The sequence below is a fragment of the Zonotrichia albicollis genome, chromosome 2, assembly GCF_047830755.1.
Source record: "Zonotrichia albicollis isolate bZonAlb1 chromosome 2, bZonAlb1.hap1, whole genome shotgun sequence".
Lineage (NCBI taxonomy): Eukaryota > Metazoa > Chordata > Aves > Passeriformes > Passerellidae > Zonotrichia > Zonotrichia albicollis.
The window spans coordinates 13,611,572-13,636,744 of NC_133820.1; the positions used below are offsets into that span (position 1 = coordinate 13,611,572).

Consider the following 25,173-nt stretch of genomic DNA (forward strand, 5'->3'; position numbering starts at 1 on the left):
CCAGCAGGAGCAACAAGAGGAAAACAGCAAATCCCATGCTGAGGCTTGTCAAGGGTGAGGATGAAAGAAAACAAATAAGAGAGAAGAATCTGTCTTTTATATCTTGCTTTAAAAATTATGAACTCAGGACTCTCCTTGTGAGAACATCGAGTGTGGCACAGCCTGAGCAGGATTTTAGCTCCTGGTGGGAGATTGGTTAATTTAAAAGGACCCTGATATAGAAAAATCAGGGGTTTTTTTTCAATTATTCCCTTAAAAATTGATTTAAATAGCTGCATACAAAGCAATTCCCTCTGAGCCTGGCATGGAGGGACTTTCCCTAAATACCTGGAAGGTGAGAGGCATTTACTGGCTGTAGGATTGGGGCATTGAAAATGGGCTAAAACCTTACCCGGCTGCATTTGTGCTGCAGGGAAAAGCCTAAAAATGTGAATGCCTGCAAGAAAAAAGGCTCATCCTTCGGATACAAGAGATTCCTTGAAGTCCTGTGCTCCAAGAGCACAGAAATTAAAATTAGAATTAGAGAAAAAAAATATAGAATTAGAAAAAATATAGAAAATATAGGGGGGGAAAAAGGTGGGTTTGTTGTAATTTATGTCTAAGGCAAGGGTTACAACCAAGAGGGTGAACTTCATAAAATGCTGCAAAAATATAATAATAATGATAATGATAATGATAAGAAGAAGAAGAAGAAGAAGAAGAAGAAGAAGAAGAAGAAGAAGAAGAAGAAGTATTCCTATTATTATTATTAATAATAGTAGTAGTAATAATAATAATAATTTTTAACTTTTTTTTTAGGACATCCTGAGAGAAGCTGGTTCCTTAATCAGAATTCCTTGTCTGGATATTTTGAGTAGAGCCTGCAGCCAGAGAGAATATCTAGGAGTTATAGCTATGAGGGATATTGGTTTGGATTTATTCAACTTCACCTTTTCATCAGATTAGCCAACATAAGAGGACGATGAAATTTGGCCAAGCAGCCAGATGTCATCACGTGCTTAGTGCCTTTTACTCTGGCATTTCCAGAATTCGAGACTCAAACATGGAAAAACCCCAAAATGATGCCTCGTTTATGTGGCTTGCAGCTCTGACTTTCATTAACACTTTTGCTGTGACACTTGCCAATAAATCCTGGAATTGCTTGCATTCCTTTAGAAAAGGAGGGAGGCAACAGCTGGGAGGATGCAGACCAGAAATATTATTTAGTGTGCGATAAAGAGCATGAAATCTGGTTGAGTCCTTTATTTAACATCTTAATTTTTATGTATAAAGTGTGTAATTAATAATAATTTCTCAGAGAGGCACTTATATATTAAGAAATTCAATATGCCTATAAGTAATGATACATTTTTTTGTGCAGTCCTGTTCAAAATTCAATATAAAAGTCGCTCGTTTATGGAAATGACTTTAGGATCAAGGTCAGGGTTTTTATGGAGTGATTTGAGATTCCTCAGGATAAAAATGCCATCTAAATGTAAAGACACTGTTTGTTAGGCATTAGTGCTTTACAGACAGTAAATTTAATGGGCCTGATTTTCATTTACCTTTACAGTCAGATGAGGGATCTATTTTGGAAAAGTCACCACTGTGGGGAAAGAAAAACAATGGCCAGGAAATTGCTAATGTTAATGTGATGTAAAGTCAAGCAACCATTTCCAATCTCGTTTAAACTTTGATTCAGGCAGGGCCTGGGACCTGCGCTTCATTTTAATCATCCCAGCAGTCCCAGCAGTGGGGAGGCCACTGAAAATTAGGATTTTTTCCTGCCTGCACAGAGGCCTCAGTCAACAGAGTCCAAAATGCATTAGCATTTCTCATCCCAACTTAATGGATGGATGGTCTTCTCCCAAAACACGGGCACGGAATGGAAATTTAACGGAGCAGAAAAACTTCCCTGGTGGAGGGAGATGGGGAGGGGGAGGCTCATCCCTGGAAAGAAAGAGGGAATCTCAAGGAAAATCCCAATTGAGGTGCTCTGAGTGATACATCAGGTTTGAGCTTTTCTATTTTTCCCATTCTGTGCTGCTTCAGTGTGTGGCTCTGGGTTCACATTCAGGGATGGTGAGCTCTGTGCACAGAGCCGGGACACAAAACAATTCCTGCTCCAGCTGGGCACTGTGGTATTTTCTGGGTCCCCCATCGTTGGGAGGAATGCTTAATCTGACTCCCTGTTCTCAGAAGGCTGATTTGTTATTTTATGATACTATATTGTATTAAAGAATGCTGCACTAAACTATACTAAAGAATAAAGAAAGGATACTTTCAGAATGATAAAAAGATAATAACGAAAACTCGTGACTCTCTCTCCAGAGTCTGACACAGCTTGGCCGTCACTGGCCAATAAGTAAAAACAATTCACAAGTGGATAAACAATCTCCAAACACATCCCAAGGCAGCAAAACACAGGAGAAGCAAATGAGGTAATATTGTTTTCCTTTTTCTCTGAGGCTTCCCAGCTTCCCAGGAGAGAAATCCTGGGCAAAGGGATTTTTCAGAGAATGTGACGGTGACAGGGGACCAAGGACAAATGAGCCAAATCTCAGCCCAGGAGCACAAACCCCGTGGGCTAGAGAGAGAAAAACAAGCAGGGTGGGACTGCCTGGGCTGAAGCTGGGATGGGACAATGAACTGCAAGGTGCAAATGGAGCAGAACTGATCCCAGGGACAGAGCCCGTGCCCGGCCGTGCATTTTGGGGCCATTTTGGTTCATCTTGGGTGCAGCCCTGGCTGGGCTCTGGTGCTGCCCAAGGTGCATCCACCTAGGAGATGCTGTGAATAAATCCCTGCTTTGTTCTTTAGTGTCAGGATCTCTAGCTGGTCACAATGACCCCGAGAAGAATGCGAAAGTCTCTTTTCCCAGCCCGGTGCTTGAAGAAGGAGTCAGAGCCCTTCATTTCCTCGTCTCAAGGTTGTTTATTGTATCTTATCTATAAAAAATTTTTCTCCTGCCCTGCTGAGGTCCATTCAGCAAGACAGTTCCAGGCACTCTGGGGCTGTGTTATCTTTTTATACTAAAAACTACATATACGGTATTTACAATAACTTCCCAATACCTATCACCTGTGTTAGACAGTGATCCCCTACTCTAAACCAATCTAAAACTGCCAACATCACAGCAGAAGATGGAGGCCAGGAAGAGGAAGAAGGAGAAAGGCTGGACACGCCCACATTCCTCCATCTTGCCTCCTGAACCGCCATTCCAGAAAACCCAAAAACCTATTTTTCACCCTGCGATAACTTCACTATTATTCTACCTAAACTGTTGTGGCTTGCTGATCTTCATCTAAGGTTGCTAATTTGCTCCATGGGTGATTTTGGGCTCTGTGCCAGGGTCTGAGAGCCCTGGCAGGGTCTTGGCCATCCTGGACAGCCTGAGGGATGTCCTGGGTCCTGACACTTCAGCTCTGTGCAGCCTCAGCCCTCACAAGGCATCAGCACAAGGTGCCCACACTCTTCCTTAACCTGGAGAAACACCTAAAATAAGAGGGAAATTATTTCTTCCAGAGGTTTCTCTGCCTTCTCCTACCCCCAGGGGATGTGTCTTATCTTCCCCGGAATCCCAGAACAATCCAAGCTGGAAGGGACCCGCACGGATCACCCTCAGTGTCAGCGATAAATAATTCCATCAAAGAGCTCCCCACAAACAGAGGCTCCCTCAGAGCTGCCTCCCTCTCAATGGTGCCATTCAAATTATCTTTTTTTATTATTATTGGTCATTTTCAGGATTAATCTTGCCAGAGATCTGCTTGGAGTGTCTGCTGAAAAACAATGTCCCCTTGTGCCTTGGATTTAGAAATAAAGCGCCCATTCTGGATTTCTGAGCGTGTGTTTATAAATAAGACGCGCTCACAGCCCATATTTTGCACTTTCAGTTTTCAAGTGCCGTGTGATCTCAAATTCGATGGGCTTTGGGTTTTTTCCCAAACACAAAGATCAGAAAGAGCCATTTGATGCTGTTTCCAAAGTAATGATGTGCAAGTTAGTGCTCTGCACGAGTGCAGATATTTTTATATATTGTGAATATGTGTTTATCCTTCAAGCTTTGAAAGGCTGCTCGCAACAGGAAATATGTACACAATCCTTCAGGCATCTGCACTCTTTTGAAGAAATCATTAAAATAAAATTTCCTTCTGACACTCAGGGTCTTGAAGAAATGTTGGTGTTTTTGGGGGCTCTTGGAAGCTTCTTTTTCCCCTTAAAATTGGCAAGATGTATTTAGTTAGCTTGGTTTTATATATATATATATAGAGAGAGAGAGAGAGAGCTATGCAGATATATAGATATATTTTTGTTTGTATATTTATTTATATTTTAACATTTCTATTTTTATATCTATATAAATATGTAGATATAAAATATAAAATATAATATATATATGTATATGCATATGTATATGTATATCTATATCTATATCTATACCTATACCTATGTCTATATTTATAATTGTTTTATATTTATATTTATATTTATATTTATATTTATATTTATATTTATATTTATATTTATATTTATATTTATATTATTTTGATAGATAGATAGATAGATAGATAGATAGATAGATAGATAGATAGATAGATATGTATTTATGTATTTCCCTAATAGAAAAATTGGATGTGATTATGGCTAAAAGAGGGGACTGAAAAATGTTATAAATATTTTCCTGCATGATCCGGGAAGATTTTGTAGATTTTAGGGTTGGAAAGGATCATCACAATTTTCTCTTTCTTGAAAATATCCCTGGATCTCCAGGCCTTGGGATGCCACACCTCTGTGATTTGCCTGTGTTTAACTTTGTGAGATTGGGATTAAATTCCACTTTCGAGGCCTCAAATTTCTGGAAATTTATCATATTCCATGGTAAAAGTTGTTTTTTTCCTTGAGTAAGAACATTAGAAATCACAGACAAATTTATTAATTGGGATTTGATGGGGTACAAAAGACACCATGAATGAATGAATGCAGGAACACTTTAGACCTGTTCTTTTCCAGGCTTGCACAGAAAATCCAGTTTGGAATATCTGGATAGAAGCAGTTAAAGTGTTTCTTTGGGATGTTGTTGAGGGAAGAGTTTGGTCCAGTTTGGTCCTCACCAGAAGTGCACGAGTTCCTATTCTTGTCAGCTCCCAATGAAAATAAAAATTGATAAATAAAAATAATAAATAATAATAAATAATAAATAATAAAATATTTAAATACTTATAAAATGAAAATAATAATATAAATAAAATAATAATAATAAAATAAAATTAAAACTAAAACTTAAAAATAAAATTAAAATTAAAATTAAAATTAAAATTAAAATTAAAATTAAAATGTAAAAATTAAAGAAAATTGAAAATTTAAAAATAAATAATTAACAACAAATTTAAAGTCCCCTCAGTTTAAACACTAAAATAAATCTTTGCCTTCATTCAGTAATTTACTCATCCTGATCTCTGCATGAATCTGACTCACAAGAGCCTTGAGCAACCACACCAGAACAATAAATGCTGATAAATATTCAGCTGCCCACGGCCTGGCCCACGAGGCTTGGCAATCATTCACTCCCCAACCCAGCTTCACAGCCAACAAAGAATTTTCCAAGAGAACTTAAAAACAGTTTACCAGCAAAGAGCGTGAGGATTGAGATTCCATGGAACACAATTAGAGATGTGAAAATGTTCCATGATAAAAATATTGCAATTTTTTCAATTTCATCTCCTTTAGCTAAAATTTGCTTCAGAAGTTTTCCACTTCCCATCTGATCCAAAAGGTTGGATTTTAAGTGATTTAAAGTGACAAAAATAGCAGATCTAGAGCAGCAGCAGGAATAAACCAAACACCTTGAGAGAAGAGGGAATTTCTCTTTGCAGGGGAACATTTCCCAGGGAATGTGTGGGATGAACAATTACACTGCAAAATTGCAATTCCTGCAGAATTTGCTGGAAAAATTGCTGGAGAAGCCTGTGGAGCACAACATGATGTGTTCTGGCCATGATGGCCTGGACAGAGGGCAGAGCTGGGGGCTTTGTGTCTGGAAACACCTGGAGATCCTGTGCCCGTCACCTGGAGTCCCTCAGAGCAAAGAGATCCCAAAGGGATTTGTGGGAAACCTCCTCGAGGTTCCCCTGATTGGGAGACCCCTAAAAATTTCTGTTTGTTCATTTATTTATAATTTATATTTTATATTTATATTATTTTCATAGATAGATAGACAAAATGGGATTTTTGGTTTTTGGTTTTCAGGTTGTTGTTTATTTTTCTCTTATCACAAGCTCAGCATGCTGTCTGCACACCAGACTTAGAGTACGGAGAGAAAGGCACCAAAAGTCACCAGACACGCAGGTTCAAGGTCTTTTAAAGCTATTTTGTCCAATTAATTCTTGGAATGTACTTTATTTCTACCTTTCTACCAATAACTAATTATTTGTCTGTTCACACAACATCTGATTGTGGCTCTTTCTCACCAATCACCCTGTGCCCTCAACACTGCAGAAAACGGAGCAGGCGAAGAACAAGAAGGAGATCAGACAATGCCCCAAATCCTCCCTCTTGTCTCCTGCCCACCTCCACACCAAAAACCCAAAACTCTGAGTTTTTCACCCTGTGATAAACTCTACCATGACCTATTTCACACATACAGATTCCAGTTCATCCCAAAGGCTTTTTGGAAGCTTTCTCCATGGATCAGGGCTAAAAGCAGTGTTCTCCTGGGGATCAAGCAGAGAAATCTTCCCTGTGCCTTGGGTTCCAGCAGGGAACATGAATAATTCCCTGGAATTATTTGGGATGAATTCCCTGGAATTATTTAGGGTTCCAGCAGGGATCCTGAATAATTCCCTGCAATTATTTGGGATAAATTCCCTGGAATTATTTAGGGTTCCAGCAGGGATCCTGAATAATTCCCTGGAATTATTTGGGATGAATTCCCTGGAATTATTTAGGGTTCCAGCAGGGATCCTGAATAATTCCCTGCAATTATTTGGGATGAATTCCCTGGAATTATTTAGGGTTCCAGCAGGGATCCTGAATAATTCCCTGCAATTATTTGGGATGAATTCCCTGGAATTATTTAGGGTTCCAGCAGGGATCCTGAATAATTCCCTGGAATTATTTGGGATGAATTCCCTGGAATTATTTAGGGTTCCAGCAGGGATCCTAAATAAATAATTCCCTGCAATTATTTGGGATGAATTCCCTGGAATTATTTAGGGTTCCAACAGGGATCCTGAATAATTCCCTGGAATTATTTGGGATGAATTCCCTGGAATTATTTAGGGTTCCAACAGGGATTCTGAATAATTCCCTACGATTATTTGGGATGAATTCCCTGGAATTATTTAGGGTTCCAACAGGGATCCTGAATAATTCCCTGGAATTACTTGGGATGAATTCCCTGGAATTATTTAGGGTTCCAGCAGGGATCCTGAATAATTCCCTGTGATTATTCAAGGTCAGGTTGAATGGAGCTCTGAGCACCTGATGGGGTTGAAGATGTCCCTGCTCACTGCGGTGGGGACCTGATGACCTCTAAATGTCCCTTGGTTCTGTGGCACTCGTCCCACCAAAGGATCCACCCAAGCCACCAAAGGAATTTAACAAAACGTTTTTAAAGACATTTCTCTGTCTCTTTGCGTTGCACCGATGAGATGGGGGACAAACACAAACTCCTCAGGCTGCTTGGAGCGCCCAAGCAGACAGCAATGATGCTGGAAAAAAACCTGATGGGTTGATTTTTTTTTTCCCCCCCACCCCTTGCATCCCATAACAAGTGGTAATTGACATTTTAATGCATGACATGTCGCATTCCTTCATAACGCGGCCGTAATTGAATCCATGTGAAGCCGGAGTGCTCCGGGTGACCCCGGAGTGTGCCACACACCTGGAAGCAGTGAAGTTCAATTAATATGTCATTGCTACTAATAGCAGCTACTACTGAGAACCTCCAGCCAGTGGCTGCTCCAGGGGAAACAGTAATCCTTGGGTTTAGGCAGATAACGCACAGTAAACACCAAGGAGCCATTGTTTACATGCAGCGCTGCTTTGGATCAGCACTTAAAATCTTGCTCTCTCTCTCTCTCTGTAATTTGCTTTTTTTTTTTTGACTGAATTCCACCATTTAATTCACCCCCGTGCTGCGTTTGTCTGGCTTGGTGTGCAAAAATTTGCAGCTCCTAAAATAAAATCAGCTGAGGGCCGTTAGTGGAGTGAATCAAACAGCGCCGAGACAAAGGCTCGTGCAATAAAAAGGGAGCATAAATCACACCCTTGCACAGAGAGAGAGAGAAAAAAACTGTGATAAAATGGCCTTAAGGATTTGATTTAATCTGTCAAAACCCAGGAAATTTAGAGTGGAGGGTTGAGAGCCCTTCTTTTGCTTGGTTTGCTGTTGGAATGAAGTTACCAAAAGTCCTGCATCGAGGAAATGGATGTGCACGCACCAGGAGCCTCAATATTCCCTTCATTCATTTACTGGTCCAGCAGTAAATCGAGGTTGAAATTCAGGAGCTGCTCTCTTTCCATGGGAAGAAAGGGTTGAAATTCTCCTTTTTATTTATTTCAGCATCAGGTCTGATGATTCCAATCCTAGAATGCTTTGGGTTGGAGTCTGATGATTCCACTCAGTTGTGGCTCTGGGGACAACCTGGGTGTCCCAGGGGCTGAATCTGAGAAATTATTAAACCACTTATCCAGCAGGGAATCAAAATTTATGGAATTCTGAGCAACCTGGGCTGGTGGAAGGTGGACCTGGATGACCTTTAAGGTCCACTCCAACCCAAAGCATTCTAGGATTGCTCCTGAATCCGCAATTTCACTCAGTTTGAGACTGAATTTTCACTCAGTTGTGGCTCTGGAGACCACCTGTGTGTCCCAGGGGCTGAAGCTGAGAAATTATTAAACCTGTGGGTTTTTGGCTTCTTTTTCTACCTCTGTCAAGGTTGGGATTGAAGCACTTGAGATGAAATTTCATGTTCAGACTCAAATGTTTTTTATTTCTTATCTGTATTACAAGTGGTGAGTTCTAGAGCATTCTACTAACAAGGTACAAAAATGACTGACCATCTTTCTCTCCAAGGCCTTTTGAGGATAAACTATCTAATTAAAAAATGACACCTAAATTATTTTCACTTTTAACCCAATACCCAACCACCCGTGCCCACAATGGGGACTTTTTTATCCAATGACACAAAACCACCCAAACCCATGGAGAAGAAGGGGAAGGAGAAGGAGAAGGAGAAGGAGAAGGAGAAGGAGAAGGAGAAGGAGAAGGAGAAGGAGAAGGAGAAGGAGAAGGAGAAGGAGAAGGAGAAGGAGAAGGAGAAGGAGAAGGAGAAGGAGAAGGAGAAGGAGAAGGAGAAGCCACCCTAAAACCTCCACCTTGCTTTCTATCTATTATTGTATTCTAAGCCCTTAAACTCTGAGTTTCCCACCCTGTGATATCACACACTTCTGTTCAAACTCCACACTCACAATCCCAATTTTCTAATTCAATTTTGGAAGCCTTCTCCACAGCCCCAGGTCAAATAAAGTATTTTCTTGTGGGTCTGTGCCCTTCAGCACAGAAAGTTTAAAATTCTCAGCATCCAGGACTCCAACACTTCTCCAGTAAGGAATCAAATCTGATGGATCTCTGAGCAACCTGGGCAGGTGGAAGGTGGAACTGGACGACCTTTAAGGTTCACTCCTGTGGGAAATGGATTTGTAGGGAATTTTTCAAGTTTGACAGGAGGCTCACGCCATTTGTGCATCTGTGTGCAAACCTTGAGACAAGAAATGCTGGCTGAGAAATGCCCTGGGATGGGACAGACATTGCTGAGGGAGAAATGGAGCTGGGAACAAGTTTCAAAGGATGGTTTTGTGAATAAGACTGGACAGTTTGGAGAAATAGAAAAGTGAAAGGTGAATTGTGGGACCCATGAGGGGAAATTGTAGATAATTGGTTTTAAGGCATTTACAGCAAGGTGTGGCAAAGCTGATAGGCCAAGAAACACTTATAGTGCATTGTAATTAGGAAATAATTAGCTTCTGATTGTGAATTATAACATCTGTATTGTCTTGCCCTTCACATGAGACTGAAAATGGAATAAAAGTTTATAAACAGCTCTCAGTTGCCGCATCTCTGGGTCAGGAGAAGGCTCCATCCAACACACTCCAACCCAAAGCATTCTAGGATTGCTCCTGAATCCACAATTTCCCCATCCTGGCTGGGATTATGGAGGAGAATTTCGAGTTTCAAACATCACACCACCTGGAAAAGAGTGAAAGCACCGAAGAGCACGGTGGTGATTCATGAGGAGCTTGGCCTCTCCACAGAACCCCTGTCTGCAGCATCAGCCCCGTGAGTTTTTATTGGTGTCCAGGCAAACCTCGGGGGAGTTGCAGTTTCTGGCTGGGTAATCCCCAAAGATCCCAGTTTTTATTGAAAATGGGGTTGGATTTGTGCAGAGCTGCCCTCCTCCCCCTGCACCTCTCATCACCACATCCATTTCGTTCCTCCAGCCACGCTGGGCTCTCATCTCAGATTTGCCTGAGATTTATCTGTCAGCTTTATCTGCTCCTAAATTCACTTCAGCTCTGCAGCTGATCCTCCCAGGAATTCGTGATAAATTATATTCCCTGCGTTTTTCGTGCTCCTATTTCCCCTCGCTCTGCTTTGGCAAATCTCAGTTTCGAGCCTGCTCTGCTGACCCGAAATCCCACATTTATGGGCTTAGAAGCCAAATTTCCCCAGTGATGGTGGGCAAAGCAGCTGGGAGAATATTCCTTCATATTAATTACACAAATTTAGCTAATTCTGAGGGGTGTTTTTTGAACTCTCCAGTCCGTGCTGCATTTTTTGAGGGCCAGAGGCATCAGTGGAATCAATCCCACTGTATTTGCACTGCCCAACACTCCCAATGTATTCAGGGTAAACATTTCTCTGCCAATCCCCACTGCAGGAAGATTTCCCAAGATATGCTAATAGCACCTCTCCAGTGCTGGAAAAACCCCACAGCAGAGAAAGCTGGGGGAAAAAAAAATAAATATAGATAAGATTCTGGGTTAAAAAGGGGGAAAAGAGGGGGAAAGCACATTCAGAATTTGTCTTTTGGCCGTAGGAAAAATAAGATAATTTCTGGAGGTTCCCAAGTGACAAAAGGAAGGTTTGGAGACAATTTGGACAATTTTGTGTTGGTGCAGGGAATCTACTGATTTCTCCCCTCAAAAAAATGAATGTATTGGGAGACTTAAAGCCAAGGATCTTTTTTAGCTGAGGCTGGTTTTATGGAGAGCTCAGCATGAGAACAGATGATTCGAGGAATTTTTGGAAATTTCTAACAAGTACAAGAAAATAGAGAGATAATTCCATATATTTGTCTATAGCAACATGAAATTTTTTCCTGTTTGGTTGTTTGCTTGTTTATTTTGGGTTTTGTTTGGTTGGGTTTAGAGGCTTTTTTATACATAGGAAAATATAAAAAAAAATTACTTTGAAGACATAAAACCATGTTTTCTACTTCCTTGCAAATAATCCCAATCACAGCACCATTTCCAAAGTCATGAATTGCTCTGGGATTTGACTTTTCCAAGGAGAAGGTATAAAATAACTGAGCAGGAGGAATTCACAGGGAAATTTTAAAGGCACTGGGCTGGTTCTTAGAGCCTTTTTCCTACCTCAGACATAAAATCTTCCTCATCCTGACATTCCCCAGCTGGAATTTTCTTTTTTATTTTTATTAGGCTTTGGGTTGTATTTTTTTTTCCTTTTTTAGGTTTGGGATTTTAAGAGAAAAGGAAATAAATATTATAATAATAAATATTCCTAAAGGAATAACCCCATGGGAAAAGGGAGCAGTTCCTGAGAGACCGACCCCATGAAAAAGGAGAAATTCCTGCAGGACTGACCCCATGCAAGTTGGAACTGCTCTTGAAGTACTGACCCCATGGGAAAGGGAGAAATTCCTAAAGGAATGACCCCATGGGAAAAGGAATCCACCTGGAGCAGTTCCTGAAGGACTGACTCCATGGAAAAAGGATCCAAAACTAGAGCAGTTCCTGCAGGAATGACCCCATGGAAAAGGGAGAAATTCCTGAAGGACTGACCCTATGGAAGTTGGATCAATTCCTGAAGGACTGACCCCATGGAAATTGGAGCAGTCCCTGAAGGACTGACCCCTCGGAAAAAGGAGAAATTCCTGCAGGACTGACCCCATGGAAAAGGACCCACCCTGGAGGAGTTCCTTAGGGACTGACCCCATGGAAGTGGGATCAGCTCCTGAAGGAATGACCCCATGGATAAAAGGAGCAGCTCCTGCAGGACTGACCCCATGGAAAAAGGGAGCAGTTCCTCTAGGGATTGACCCCATGGAAAGGACTCACACTGGAGGAGTTCCTGCAGGAATGACACCGTGGGAAAAGGGAGAAATTCCTGTAGGAATGACCCCATGGAAAAGGGATCCACCTGGACCTGTTCCCGAAGGACTGACTCCGTGGAAAGGACCCACACTGGAGGAATTCCTACAGGAATGACCCCGTGGGAAAGGGAAAAAATCCTGAGGGACTGGTCCCATGGAAAAGGGAGAAATTCCTGAGGGACTGATCCTATGGGAAAGGGAGAAATTCCTGAGGGACTGATCCTATGGCAGTTGGATCAATTCCTGAGGGACTGATCCCATGGGAAAGGGAGAAATTCCTGAAGGACTGACCCCATGGAAGTTGGAGTTGTTCCTACAGGATTGACCCCATGGAAATTGGAGCAATTTCTGAAGGACTGACCCCATGGAAAGGACTCACACTGGAGGAATTCCTACAGGACTGCCCTTGATGGGAAAAGGGATCAAATTCTGTAGGACTGATGCCATGGAAAAGGGATCAATACCTGAAGGAATAACCCTATGGATAAAAGGATCAATTCCTTAGGGACTGACCCTATGGAAATTGGAATAGCTCCTGAAGGACTGACTCCATGGGAAAAGAGAGCAGATCCTGCAGACTGACCCCATGGAAAGGGATCCACCTGAAGCAGTTCCTGAAGGATTGATCCCATGGGTAAAAGGAGCTGTTCCTGCAGGACTGACCCCATGGAAGCTGGAGCAGTTCCTAAAGGATTGACCCCATGGAAAAAGCATCCACCTGGAGCAGTTCCTGAAGGAGTGACCCTATGGAAAAGGGGGCAGTTCCTGAGACACTGACCCCATGGGAAAAGGATCAAAAACTAGAGCAGTTCCTGAAGGACTGAGCCCATGGATAAAGGATCCACACTGGAGGAGTTCCTGAAGGATTGACCTCATGGAAAAAGAGATCAGTTCCTGAAGGACTGACCTCATGGAAAAGGGAGCAATTCCTGAAGGACTGACCCCATGGAAAAGGGAGCAGTTCCTTAGGAACTGACCCCATGGAAAGGCCCCACACTGGAGGAGCTCCTACAGGAATGACCCCATGGGAAAAGGGATCCACCTGGAGCAGTTCCTGAAGGACTGACTCCATGGAAAAAGGATCCAAACTAGAGCAGTTCCTGCATGAATGACTCCGTGGAAAAGGGAGAAATTCCTGAAGGACTGACCCTATGGAAGTTGGATCAATTCCTGAAGGACTGACCCCATGGAAAAAGGAGAAATTCCTGCAGGACTGACCCCATGGAAAAGGACCCACACTGAAGGAGCTCCTACAGGAATGACCCCATGGGAAAAGGGATTAATTCCTGCAGGACTGACCCCATGGGAAAGCTCCATCAGGAGCTCCCCCTGAGCCACTGAAGAAAATCAAGAGCATTTTGAGCCTGGGAAGACAAGAGGGGTGGAGGAAAAGTATTTTTTTAAGACAGACTTCTTATTTCTTATTATCCAGCTCTGGTTTGACTGGAAATACATGAATTTTCCCCCAATTGTGGCAGCAATTCCTGAGCGTTCTCCCTGTCCTTGCCTCAATCCAGGAGCCTCCCATGACATTTCCTCTGCCATGTCCAGCTGAGGAGGGGTGGCAGAGGGGCCTTGGGGACAGAGGGGCTTTGGGGACAGAGGGGCCTTGGGGGCAGAGGGGCTTTGGGGACAGAGGGGCCTTGGTGGCAGATTGGCTTTGGGGGCAGAGGGGCCTTGGTGGCAGATTGGCTTTGGGGGCAGAGGGGCTTTGGGGACAGAGGGGCTTTGGGGGCACTGAGGCCTTGGGGACAGAGGGGCTTTGGGGACAGAGGGGCTTTGGGGGCACTGGGGCTTTGGGGGTGTTCAGCACCCAGGCAGGGCCCACTCACAATGGTAGTGGAACCCTGGAAAAAAGTTAAAGCTAGAATCTAAAATGTTGGGCTTTGCGCTTTCCCAGATCAACTGCACCTGCGCAAGCAGTGCGATAAATTATGTAATTGTTAGATGTGATAATTGTTTAGTAATTAAATGTAATTATTATATAACCATAAGAAGAATAATGAGAAACTACGTTGGAAATTCAGAGAGGGGCTAAATTGATGTATACAATAGAACAATATAAGTTTAATAATTAACATGAAAGTTATATAAGGATAGAGTATAAAACATGATCATTTCAGATGTATGGTTGGAGTCAGATTTGGGTTGAATACACCCCGATTCCCAGAGCTTTAATCAAAAGCACCGCATATAATCCCCGTGATTTTGTGTTTTTGAACGCTGACAACAACAAGAGGCCTTGGTTGGACCTCTTGGGACAAGGGAGGGAGCTGAGCCTGGATATTCATTGTCCGACTGGTTTTGTGTGTAAAACCAGTTGGAAGTGGAGAGGGAGAAGCTTTCAGGATTTCACTGTGTGTTCCTCACTGATTCCTTGGGGTTTGAGGTTCAAATTCCAGGATCGGCCTTCAAAGGACAAACAGATCATTTCAGGGGGCGGCATCTTCTGGGTGTCTTTCCAATGGTGACAGGGACTGAGCTTGGGTCGTCTTTGTTTAGGTAACACTGAACCTACCCCAAATTCTCATAATAAAACATGGAAACCTTGATGATATGAACCCTGACTAAAGAAAGAAGGCAAGAAAAGCTGGAAACAATAACAAGGAAAAGCAGCACGTTCCTCTATGTGAAGTGAAAATTCACTTTTCCCATGCCAGACCTTCCCAATCGGCCTGATGGCACCAGCAAGGAAACTTTTCCTTTCCCCTTTCCTTTTCCCTTTTCTTTCTCTGAGTTTTTCTTTCCCCTTTTCCTTTCCCCTTTTTTTCTTTTCCCCTTTTTTTCCTTTCCCCTTTCCCCTTTCCCCTTTCTCCTTTCCCTTTTCCCCTTTCTCCTTTCCCCTTTCACCTTTCCCCTTTCCCTTTCCCTTTCTCTTTCCCCTTTTCCTTTCCCCTTTCCCCTTTCCCTTTCCCCTTTCCCCTTTCCCCTTTTCCCTTTCCCTTTCCCCTTTCCCCTTTTCCCTTTCCCCTTTCCCCTTTCCCTTTCCCCTTTCCCCTTCCTATTTCTCCTTTCCCTTTTCCCTTTCCCTTTCCCCTTTCCCCTTTTCCTTTTTCCCTTTTCCCTTTCCCCTTCCCCCTTTCCCTTTTCCTTTTCCCCTTTTCCCCTTTCCCCTTTCCCCTTTCCCCTTTCCCCTTTCTCCTTTCCCTTTCCCCTTTCCCCTTTCCGCTTTCCCCTTTCCCCTTTCCCCTTTCCCCTTTCCCCTTTCCCTTCCCCCTTCCCCTTTCCCCTTTCCCCTTTCTCTTTCCCCTTTCCCTTTTCCCTTTCCCCTTTCTCCTTTCCCTTTCCCTTCCCCTTTCCCTTTCCCTTTCCCTTTCCCTTTCCCTTTCCCTTTCCCTTTCCCCTTTCCCCTTTCCCCTTTCCCCTTTTCCCATTTCCCTTTCCTATTTCCCCTTTCCCCTTTCCCTTTTCCCTCTATTCCCAGTGTTTCTCCTGCCTTGTTGAGGCTCCACTCTGGGAATCCCACGCTGGTTTCAGCTCCTGCCTTGGATATTTGGCTGATCCAGGTCCATTTTCAGGGCTGAGGTCCTGAGTTCCCAAAATCAACCTTGGCCAGAATTTCTGCTTTCCCTCTCCCTGCCCCTTGTGCTCCAGCCCCTTGTGAAAAGCTCATTCTTTACTTCAATTTCTCTGTCTGTCCATGGTAAAAAAGCCATTTAGAAATCAAAGGTGCAGTTGTTAATGACAGCCCATTCATTTGCTTATGACTGTGCTCAGAACAGAGTAAAACATCACATAATTAGGCATAAATAGCATTACGCATAAAAAACATTTTCCATCCATCATTTCTAAATCATGACTAAAGTATTTATAAACTTTACCATCAGGTTTTACCAAAGTCCTCCTGACAGTCATTATATAATGTATTGAATGCCAAGCAGCATAAAATACCACCAAAAAAAAAAAAGGAGGGAAATGTTTTTGAATCAGAATTCCTCTATTCCTCACAGATCCATTATTCATCTCCACTAGATTAGTCACACTGCTCATATAAGCCAAGGACCACTGAGAAAACAAATCTCTGAGCAGAACTTTGAAAAAGTAAATAAAAATACTCACATTGACTTTTTAGAATGTTCAAAGGATTTCAGACAGATAGAGTAAAACTGATTCAGTGTGTGCTTTTCCCACTAGGTTTTTTTCCAGTTTCCCCAGCCAAGAAGCTTCCTCTCCCTGATTGATACACTCCCTCTCCTATTCCCAGCTTTTGCCTTTTAAACTCTCTCCCATACTCAAAAGAAATGTGGTTTGCAGCTTGTATTAGCAGCAGCAAATGTTTGGTCACGAAACTTTGGGTGTCATAATTAATACCAATTATCAGAGCCCTATGAAAATACTTTCGGAAAATTCATCGAATTCCAGCTCCGGTTTGTGGAGGGGAAAAAAAAAAAAAATGAAGTTGACCTTAACAAAACAACTTTATTCTCCTTAGAAAACTGAAATTGAAAACCTGACCCGAACATGAGCGCTGAGAGTTTTTAACTTGGGCATATTTTTTGCAAATATCATCCATTTGGATCAGTCCATCAAGCCTGACAGCTCCAGCAGAGCTGCGCGCCTGTGCTGTCACCGCACAGCACACACAGCGTGCACCCCCTTCCGCAGCAAGGACAGCAAAGAAAAACCCCACACTCACAAGTTTGAAGGGTTAAAAAAAAAGACCCCACAACCTTTATTTCATTTTTAAACAGCCGTAATTTTTCTGGATGGGGAGCTTTTGACAACTTCCCCCCAAATGCTGTCTGAGCAACAAGAAAGAGCCTGGAGATTTCCTTCCCTCCACCCTGATTAGAAATGGGATCCATGCCCCAGCTGGATATTTCCAGTTCATGCCCAGTAGAAATAATTTTCTGTCCTGTTGCCAAACGCGTCCCATGTGGCCGGCAAAGGCTGGACAATAGCAGCGATACAGCTTCCAGAAAGGAGCTGAAAACGATCCCCTGCAGCCGGAGGCCTCCGTTCTGCATAGTTTCATCATTCCAGCACCGAGATTCCACTTCCTTCTTTTCCCCTTTCAAGTGTTCAGCTCGAATCCATCCCATTTCCGATGTTCGTGGCTCCCACCTTGCCAGAAGGGACACGGCACCCCAGAAGGTCGATCCCAAAATCTTCCACATCGCCGGTAATCCTCAGGCACCACCGGTGAACATCACCATGGGATGGCGGTGCCGGGGCAAGTCAAACAAATCCCGAGGAATCTGTTTTATTAGCATTTACAGGATTTGCGTGTGTGTGTGCACAGCCACGCTTGGGAGCGGTGGTTACGGGGCAAAAGCGAAATAAAAAAAAAATCCGGGCGATTCCTCCGGGGACCATCAGCGCCGGGAGCGGTGTGTGGATGGCGCAGCCTGGAAATGTTCGAATGTCTGACGGTGTTTTCTTTCCTGAGGAGCTCGGTGGGATTTCTCGCAGTTAATACTTCAGCTAAGCACATCAGGATAAAAGTTAAGCCCCGCTCTGTGCTCGGCTCCGCTGCCCCAATTTTGTCCCCCAACCTCCGCCGAGGGGGGAAAAAAATAAAGCAGGAAAACTCCGCCAACACCAAAATCGCGCTGGCAAGTTTTTGGGGGCAAAAGTGGCGCTTTTAGGGACGCTTTTAGAGGATGGCAACCCCCGTCGTGCTGCCTTTCCCTGGAAACAGCGGCTGGAGCGGCCCTGGGAATTCCTTGGGATCCCGGGAGGGGCCGGGATGGGAAGGGAGCGGGGCCGGGGGTGCCGCCCCAACGCCTGAAAGATGCGAAATTGCCCCAAAAAAAAGGTGTTGGATCCCTTCCCTTGGGGGCTCGGGCTTGTCCCAATGGTCACCCAGACACGGGACACCCACCCGAGAAAGGGAGATGCCAAAAGTGTTTTTGTTTTGGGGTGGATGGGGGAAAAGAGTTTGTTTTGGGGTGGACGGGCTTGTTCTCACCTCTCGTTTTCCGTCTCTCTCTCAGCTGAAAACCCTGGCAAGGAAAAAATAAAAACAAAAAGGAAAAGGTTGGAAATGTTCCTCTGTTGCTCAGCTCACCTGGGAAAGAAACTCTTTCCCTTTTGGAGGCTTTTCCCCTCCAAGCAAAGGGAAAATGTTGTTAAACAACAGCGGGGTTTGTGCGCGCCCGGCTTAGGATTCCACAACAAGATATCCGTGAAAACATGATCAGAATATTTAAATAATAAATTATTTTATTTATTCTCCTGATTTATTTTCGTCCCGACGAGGAGTTTTTTAGGAAAAGGGCGGCAGGGAATTCCCTGCAGCCGCCTCGGGCTCACCGAGCTGCGCACAGCGAATCCACCCCGATACATTTGGGCCACCATTGCAGCACCGGGATTTTCTCTTTTTCTGTTTAAAACATTCCCAAATCTGCCCTTTCTCCAAACCACCGCAAATGTTTGGAAGTACAACACGCTCCCCTCACGGTTTCCTTTACCACCCTGTCGTTTGTCTCTATATTTTGTTCACGGGACGCAGAAATGTCCCACATAAATTCCTTTTCGGGGTGAGCAATCACGGAGCTCGTTGAATTTGACCCGTTGATGTACAGCTAATAAATATATCTATATATAAATAAAATATTTTCCCCGATATATATACATTATTTTTTTTTACCTCTGCTCATACATCCAGTTTCGGCGGCGGGGGAGGTTTCGTTGAATTTTGAGAATTTCCCCGAAAAACTGAAGTTTCTTTTCGACGGCTAGTTTTGGTTTTTCGGTTTTGGTTTTTTTTTTGTTGTTGTTTTTAGGGTTTTGGGTGGGTTTTTTTTCCCCCTAAATTAATTTTCGTTTGTTTTGCTCGGCAAAAAGTCCCATCCGGAACACGCTTTGGTTAAAATGAAAATAAAAACACAGCTGAGGGTTAAATCTCCATCTCCAAGGTGCCCAGCAGAGGTGTCCCCATAGAGAGGGGCACGGAGCTGCTGTTTTCCCCTATTTTTCACTTAAAAAGGGCAGTGCCGGAGGGATAAACGGGACACACGGCACATTCCGCCTTTCGCTCAGCTTTCCTTGACCTGCGAGCCTAAATCCAGATTAAATCCCACCCATTCCTGCAAAACCGCTGTCCCCGGGAGCGGTGCCGGTACCTGAGCGAGAGGGGATGGATTAGGAGGGTGGATTGGGGGGATGGATTTGGATTAGGATACCTGACCTGATGGATTTGGGGCAGCCCTGGAACCCTTCAGGGCTCCGCTCGCCCCGCATCTCCGGCTGGAAGTGCCGCAGGGTGCCCGCTTTTCATCCCGGGATTTCGGGCCGGTTGAGGAGCTCGGTCTGTCCCTCGGTGTGACCGGGCCGGGCTCTCGCTGCTCTCACGGGATTATTAATTTCAGAGCCCTGGACAGGTTGCAGAGCTCGGCCTTTCCCTCAGTGTGGCCAGGCCGGGCTCTCGCTGCTCTCACGGGATAATTCATTTCAGAGGCCCGGGAGAGCTCCAGCAAACGCTCCGGCCAAGCCTCCCGCGGGGATTAAGGAGCAGGGCATTGTGTCCCCCATCCCCCTCGGGATGCGGAGCCGCCTTGTCCCTTCGTGTCCCTTCTTGTCCCTCCTTGTCCCTTCGTGTCCCTCCTTGTCCCTTCTTGTCCTTCCTTGTCCCTCCGTGTCCCTCTGTGTCCCTCCTTGTCCTTCCTTGTCCCTGCTTGTCCCTTCTTGTCCTTCATTGTCCCTCCGTGTCCCTCTGTGTCCCTCCTTGTCCCTCCTGGTCCCTCCGTGTCCCTCCTTGTCCTTCCTTGTCCCTGCTTGTCCCTTCTTGTCCCTCCGTGTCCCTCCGTGTCCCTCCTTGTCCCCCCTTGTCCCTCCGTGTCCCTCCTTGTCCTTCCTTGTCCTTCCTTGTCCCTGCTTGTCCCTTCTTGTCCCTTCGTGTCCCTCCTTGTCCCTCCTGGTCCCTCTTTTTCGTTCCTTGTCCCTGCTTGTCCCTCCGTGTCCCTCTTTGTCCCCCCTTGTCCCTCCTGGTCCCTCTTTGTCCTTCCTTGTCCCTCCGGGTCCCTCCTGGTCCCTCCGTGTCCCTCCGTGTCCCTCCTTGTCCTTCCGTGTCCCTGCTTGTCCCTCCTTGTCCTTCCTTGTCCCCCCTTGTCCCTCCTTGTCCCTCCGTGTCCCTCCGTGTCCCTCCTCGCTGCTTTAGTCCCCACGCGTGTCCGGGCTGGCTCGGGGGCTGTGGCTGTGTCCCCGTGCGGGTGGGACAGGGACACACGCCTGGCTCGGTGTCCCCAGACGCTGCTCAAGAACTCCCGTCGGGTTAAACCCGGCCCGGGCTGGGCTTGATTCCCTCACTGGGGTCATGATGAGGAACCAGACATGGCTTTAGTGACAGAGGTGGCACCGAGATCTCCAAGGAGGGGTCCCGGGGGTCCCGGCATCTTCTGCCTTTGCTCCATCTCCCGCCAGCGCTGCTCCGGCAGCTCCGGGGTTAAGCCCAGCCCGGCGGGGGCTGACGAGCAGCGGAGCTCGGCTCCTCCCCGGCGTGTGCGAGGGGAATGTGCGAATACATTTGTGTATAAACGTGTAAAAATGGCCATTACACACATGAATAAATGCGCGCTGGGGTCCCTCCGAGTACCTGCGCGTGTGTCCAGGTACTTTACCCAAATAAAGCTCTTTACCCACCATAAAGCTCTCGGGTGATTTCCCAGCGCTGGGCAAGGGCCCCACGCGTGTCACAGCCCCACACCGCCCCCGTGTCCCCTCCCGCGGGCAGCTCAGCCCCGCTTGGGGCTCCGGGGCCCCCTCGGGGTCACCGGGAAGGGCAGCGAGGGCCGGGGGGCTCGGCTGGGGCTGTGCCCCCGCCCCGGCTCCCCCGCAGCGATGGGTTCGGGTCCCTCGGAGGGCGCTGCGCGGAGGACACGTCACGGATACATTATCCCCTCCCCTCCCGAGGCTCTGCTGGCTTTCTGCAGCCTTTGCTAAAGAATTAACCGAGAGGTCCGCGTCAGAGCTCCTGCTGCCCCTGGGAAAAAAAATATATAAATTAAAAAAAAAAGGCGAGGAAAGAAAAGGAAAAAGAAAAAAAAGAAAAAAAAACCCAAAAAGAGCGGAGATATCTGTGCTTTCAGACGAGGAGCGTGGCGGCCGTGATTTCCGAGAGGAGGGGAGTTTTACCTTCGATCCTTGCCGAATTGCGGGAGGTGAATGTAGCAAACCCTCCCCTTGCCTTTGAAAGGCACGTCTCTGCCAAAGAGCTGCCGCTCCGATCCTGAAATACGTGACAAATAAACAAGAAACAAACAAAAAAATAGAGAGAAGAAAGATCTCTATCTTTCAAATTCTTTTTCTTTAAAAGGGGAGAAAAAAAAACCAAAAAAAAAACCAAAAAAACCCGAAGCAAACCAATAAATAAAAGCAACAAAATCAATGCCGCGCCTCTGCCAGCGCTCGGACTTGTTTGGAAAGAGACAACGCTGAAGTGGCACCGGTCCCGAGGAAAACGGATCCTTTAATTTGACTCCGCATGAGAGGCGCGTTCGGAGCCGGGCGCAGCGGCCGCAGCGGCAGGAGCGGCCCCGCAGCCCCCGCGGCCCCCGCGGCAGCCCCGGCTCTGCCGGAGCCCCCCGGGCACGGCCGGAGCAGCGGCGGCGGCAGCAGCGGCGCCCTTGGGCCCGCCCGGAGCGGAGCGGCCGAGGGGAAGGGGAGCGGCTGATCCCGGAGCGCTCCGGCCATCGGCAGCACCGGCTTCGGCTTTGGATCAGCGGGCAGCTCGTCGTGTCCTCGGCATCTCCGGGACCAGCTCGTTTTGCACTTCGTTCTATACGTCGTTCGTTTTCTCCCCCCTTTTTTTCTTCCTTCTTTCTCATGAGAGACAAAATGTCCAAAAATGGTTCCGCCTGCTTAGCCCAATGATTTCTCGCACGGACGCTCTATTTTCTTTTTTCTTTCCTTTTTTTTTTTTTTAATTATTGTTTTTGGACGGGGCAGGATTGAGTAGAAGAAATCGTTCTGTGGAGGGGGCCCGGCGGTTGGCTCTCCATTAAGGAGAAGATCAAGATCCGATTCCCAGCTGCAGGCAGAGGCCGGGGGTGCCGTGGGTCTCAGCCTGGCTTTGGGAGCCCTCGCTGCTGCAGGCTCAGAGCAGAACTGCCTTCTCCGAGCGCCTTTCCTGCCCTGCTTGTAGACCAGAAATCGCCTCCCCCCTCCTCGCACCGTTTCTGTTCGTGTTGGTTTTGTTTGGTCGGTTTAGCTTTATTTTTTCCCTCCATTTTTTGGTCATTCCCCCCCCCTTTCGTTTATTATTATTATTATTATTATTATTAATTATTTGATTTGGGTAAATTGCCTTCCCAAAACGAAAATACTAACTCTGGAGTCAAAATCCATGCCCCCTGGCATTCGGAAGAACCGGGTCTAATATGCCAGTGACATCTCCGCCTTGCAGCAGTCGCGATGAAGGAAAAATCCAAGAACGCGGCAAAGACTAGACGGGAAAAAGAAAATGGAGAATTCTACGAGTTGGCCAAACTCCTGCCCCTGCCCTCGGCCATCACCTCGCAGCTGGACAAGGCGTCCATCATCCGCCTCACCACCAGCTACCTGAAAATGCGAGCCGTGTTCCCCGAAGGTAAAACAGCCCCGGAGCTCCGGGAGGGACGGGGAGAGAGGGGCAGGGGGTGCTGGGTGGGCACGGCAGGGAGGGGGTGCCCGCAGGGGTCTCAAAACGGGGAGAGAGAGCGAGAAGGGATTGAGGGAAAAGCGGGTTGGGATTGATCCCGTCTGCCCCAAGCTCGGTGGTGGTGAGAGGCAGAGCCGGCTGCTTCATCCCCCCTTTCTCCCCATCCTCCTCCTCCTCGTCCTCGGCTGCCGCTTCAGCTGCGGTGCCTCGGGGGTCCCGTCCCGATGAGAGCGGGCTCGGTTGGTGTGTTCAGGGCCGGTTACCGGGGATGGCCCCTGGGCACGGCGCTGCCCGTCCGGGGGAAACAACCCCAACAGTGCGGTTGTTATTATTATTTTGTTTGGGTTGGAGTTCCCGGAGCCAGGGAAGCAGGCTGGCAGAGAAGGCGCGGCCGCTCCGCAGTGAGGCCCTGCGGCTTCTCCCGGGTACAGAGAGGGGAGAGCGGGCAAGGAGAACCCGAGCCCGGCCCGGAGCGGGACTGCGGCTCCCCTGGCTCTGCTGGGGCCACCAGCAGCGCCAATCCCCTTGAATTCGGGGGAAATCATCCCCCAAAGGGAAACCAGCCCCTCGGGAGGCTCCTGCCTTGCCCCTGGGGCTGTCGGAGCGGCCGCGGAGCTGATGCGCTGGGCAGTGCCTGAGAGTGGCTGAATAAAGCCCAGCAGCCCCGCTTTGTCATTTGTTTGTGCCTCTCCGGGCCGGGAGCAGGGTGAAGGAATTAGCAAATTCCGCCGGGGAAGGAGGTCTGCTCTCCTTCTCAGCGCGGTTTCTAAGGAGCTTTATTAAAAGGTTAAAAAGAAAAACACGAGCAAAAAATAAAACAGAGGGAGAGAGCGGGAAAAAAAAAAAAAAAAAACAAACCATCCCAACCCGAGCAAAGCTTACCGTCGTTGCCATTTAATTGAGAAATTTCGGTAGCACGGAGCAGCCGTGCCATTGTGGGAAGCCGGGGCTCCCGAGGCAGCGGAGCGAGGGGAGCATTTCCCAGCCATTATTCCCCACCGGGAAATTTCCCCATGAGAAATACAGAATACCGCGCCGTAATTTCGAGGGGGGCGATGGTGTTGGGGGGTCACTGGCCGGCCGTGCCTGGCGAAGGCGCCCCCGAACGCCTTTGATTTGGGAGGGAGGAGAAGCGGCACGTTCCGAGATGCTGCTGGAGGCGTCCCGGGCTTTTCCAGCCCTGCTGATCCTCAAGAGCAAGGAGCCGACGCCGAGCGCAGGTTTATACGCACAGCTCGGGCGTGTTTTATGTGCCTGTCTTCCCTAAACAGGCCGGGCGTGCGCTCCCGCACACTCTGCTTGTTAAGGGCAACGTTTAAATGCATACAGCGAATTCCTGATCTTTCATCGTCTTAAGTGCGGCTGGAAATACATTTTAAACCAAAGCTTTGCGTCCAGGGATGACAGGCCGGGGGGAATTGCCTCCTCCGGTCCCCGAGCCCTGCGTTTGGTGCAGGGGAAAGGGGGGAGCCCGCTGCAGAAGGATTTTTTTAGGGGGGGGTTTCTTCCACACAGTCCCGCATCACCCAAACTTTCCTCTCCTTCGGGATTTGCCCGTGGAAAGAGGGGAAGGGAGGTCCCCATCCATCCGTCCGTGTGTCGGTCCTCCCTCCTCATGCTCAGCTACTGGTTTCCAGTTGGCTTTACTGGGAGGGGAAAAGCGTCCCAGCCTAAATCCCGGGCCAGGCAGAACCGGGGGATGAATCCCATGGCGAGGGCTGGACCCGGTGGGTCTCGGGCCCTGAAATGAAGGTGGGCACGGAGCAGCACCCGGGCTGTCCCAGCCGTCACCTCTGGGGCTCAAAGCGGTGCCAGGGTGGCGGGACAGGTCAGAGACGCCACCAGACCCGTGCTAGGCCCGGGCTAACTGCGGCCAGCGCGGGCAGAAACGCTGGAAGCTGCAGAGCTGCTTCATCTCCGGCTGCACTGGAGGGAAAGAGAGAGAAATAAAGAAAGAGAAAGAGACAGGGCTGTGTGTTTAAACCTCCTGATTTCCACGCGCAGTTTAGGACAAGTTTGAGCCCCTCAGCGAGGTGGCTGATCCCGACAGGGTTTGGGTTTCCTGCTCAGCCCGGCCCGGCTTTTCTGAGGATGGACCCAACCCGCTCAGGCTCCAGAGAGCCAAAGGGGGTTTTTACCCCGGCTCTTTTCGCCCTGGCAGCCCAAGCCCTGCAGGGACAAGTTCGGGCTGCGAAATCCCAGATTTGCCCTGCGGTACCG

At 47.0% G+C, this 25,173-nt stretch overlaps 1 protein-coding gene and 1 long non-coding RNA gene across 8 annotated transcripts in view; one reads left to right on the forward strand and one right to left on the reverse strand.

Annotated features, from left to right (window-relative positions):
- Positions 1-16,773: 16,773 nt before the first annotated feature.
- On the reverse strand, positions 16,774-24,165 carry LOC141727528 (uncharacterized). Of its 7 annotated transcripts, none has more exons than XR_012578545.1 (6): positions 23,836-24,164; positions 19,507-22,758; positions 19,336-19,441; positions 18,967-19,179; positions 18,286-18,319; positions 16,774-17,798 (listed from the first exon to the last, which is right to left on the reverse strand). It is a non-coding gene; the product is annotated as an uncharacterized LOC141727528 (long non-coding RNA). The 7 variants fall into 7 exon arrangements; XR_012578551.1 differs by having other exon boundaries at positions 19,502-22,758; XR_012578557.1 differs by lacking the exon at positions 19,336-19,441 and having other exon boundaries at positions 23,836-24,165.
- The window catches only part of SIM2 (SIM bHLH transcription factor 2), a 73,611-nt gene continuing 71,159 nt past the window's right edge, over positions 22,722-25,173 (forward strand). The window contains exon 1 of the mRNA XM_074533901.1: positions 22,722-22,902. Within this exon, the coding sequence (XP_074390002.1) occupies positions 22,728-22,902 (175 nt within the window). The 5' untranslated portion in view covers positions 22,722-22,727. The remainder of the gene's footprint in view (positions 22,903-25,173) is intronic.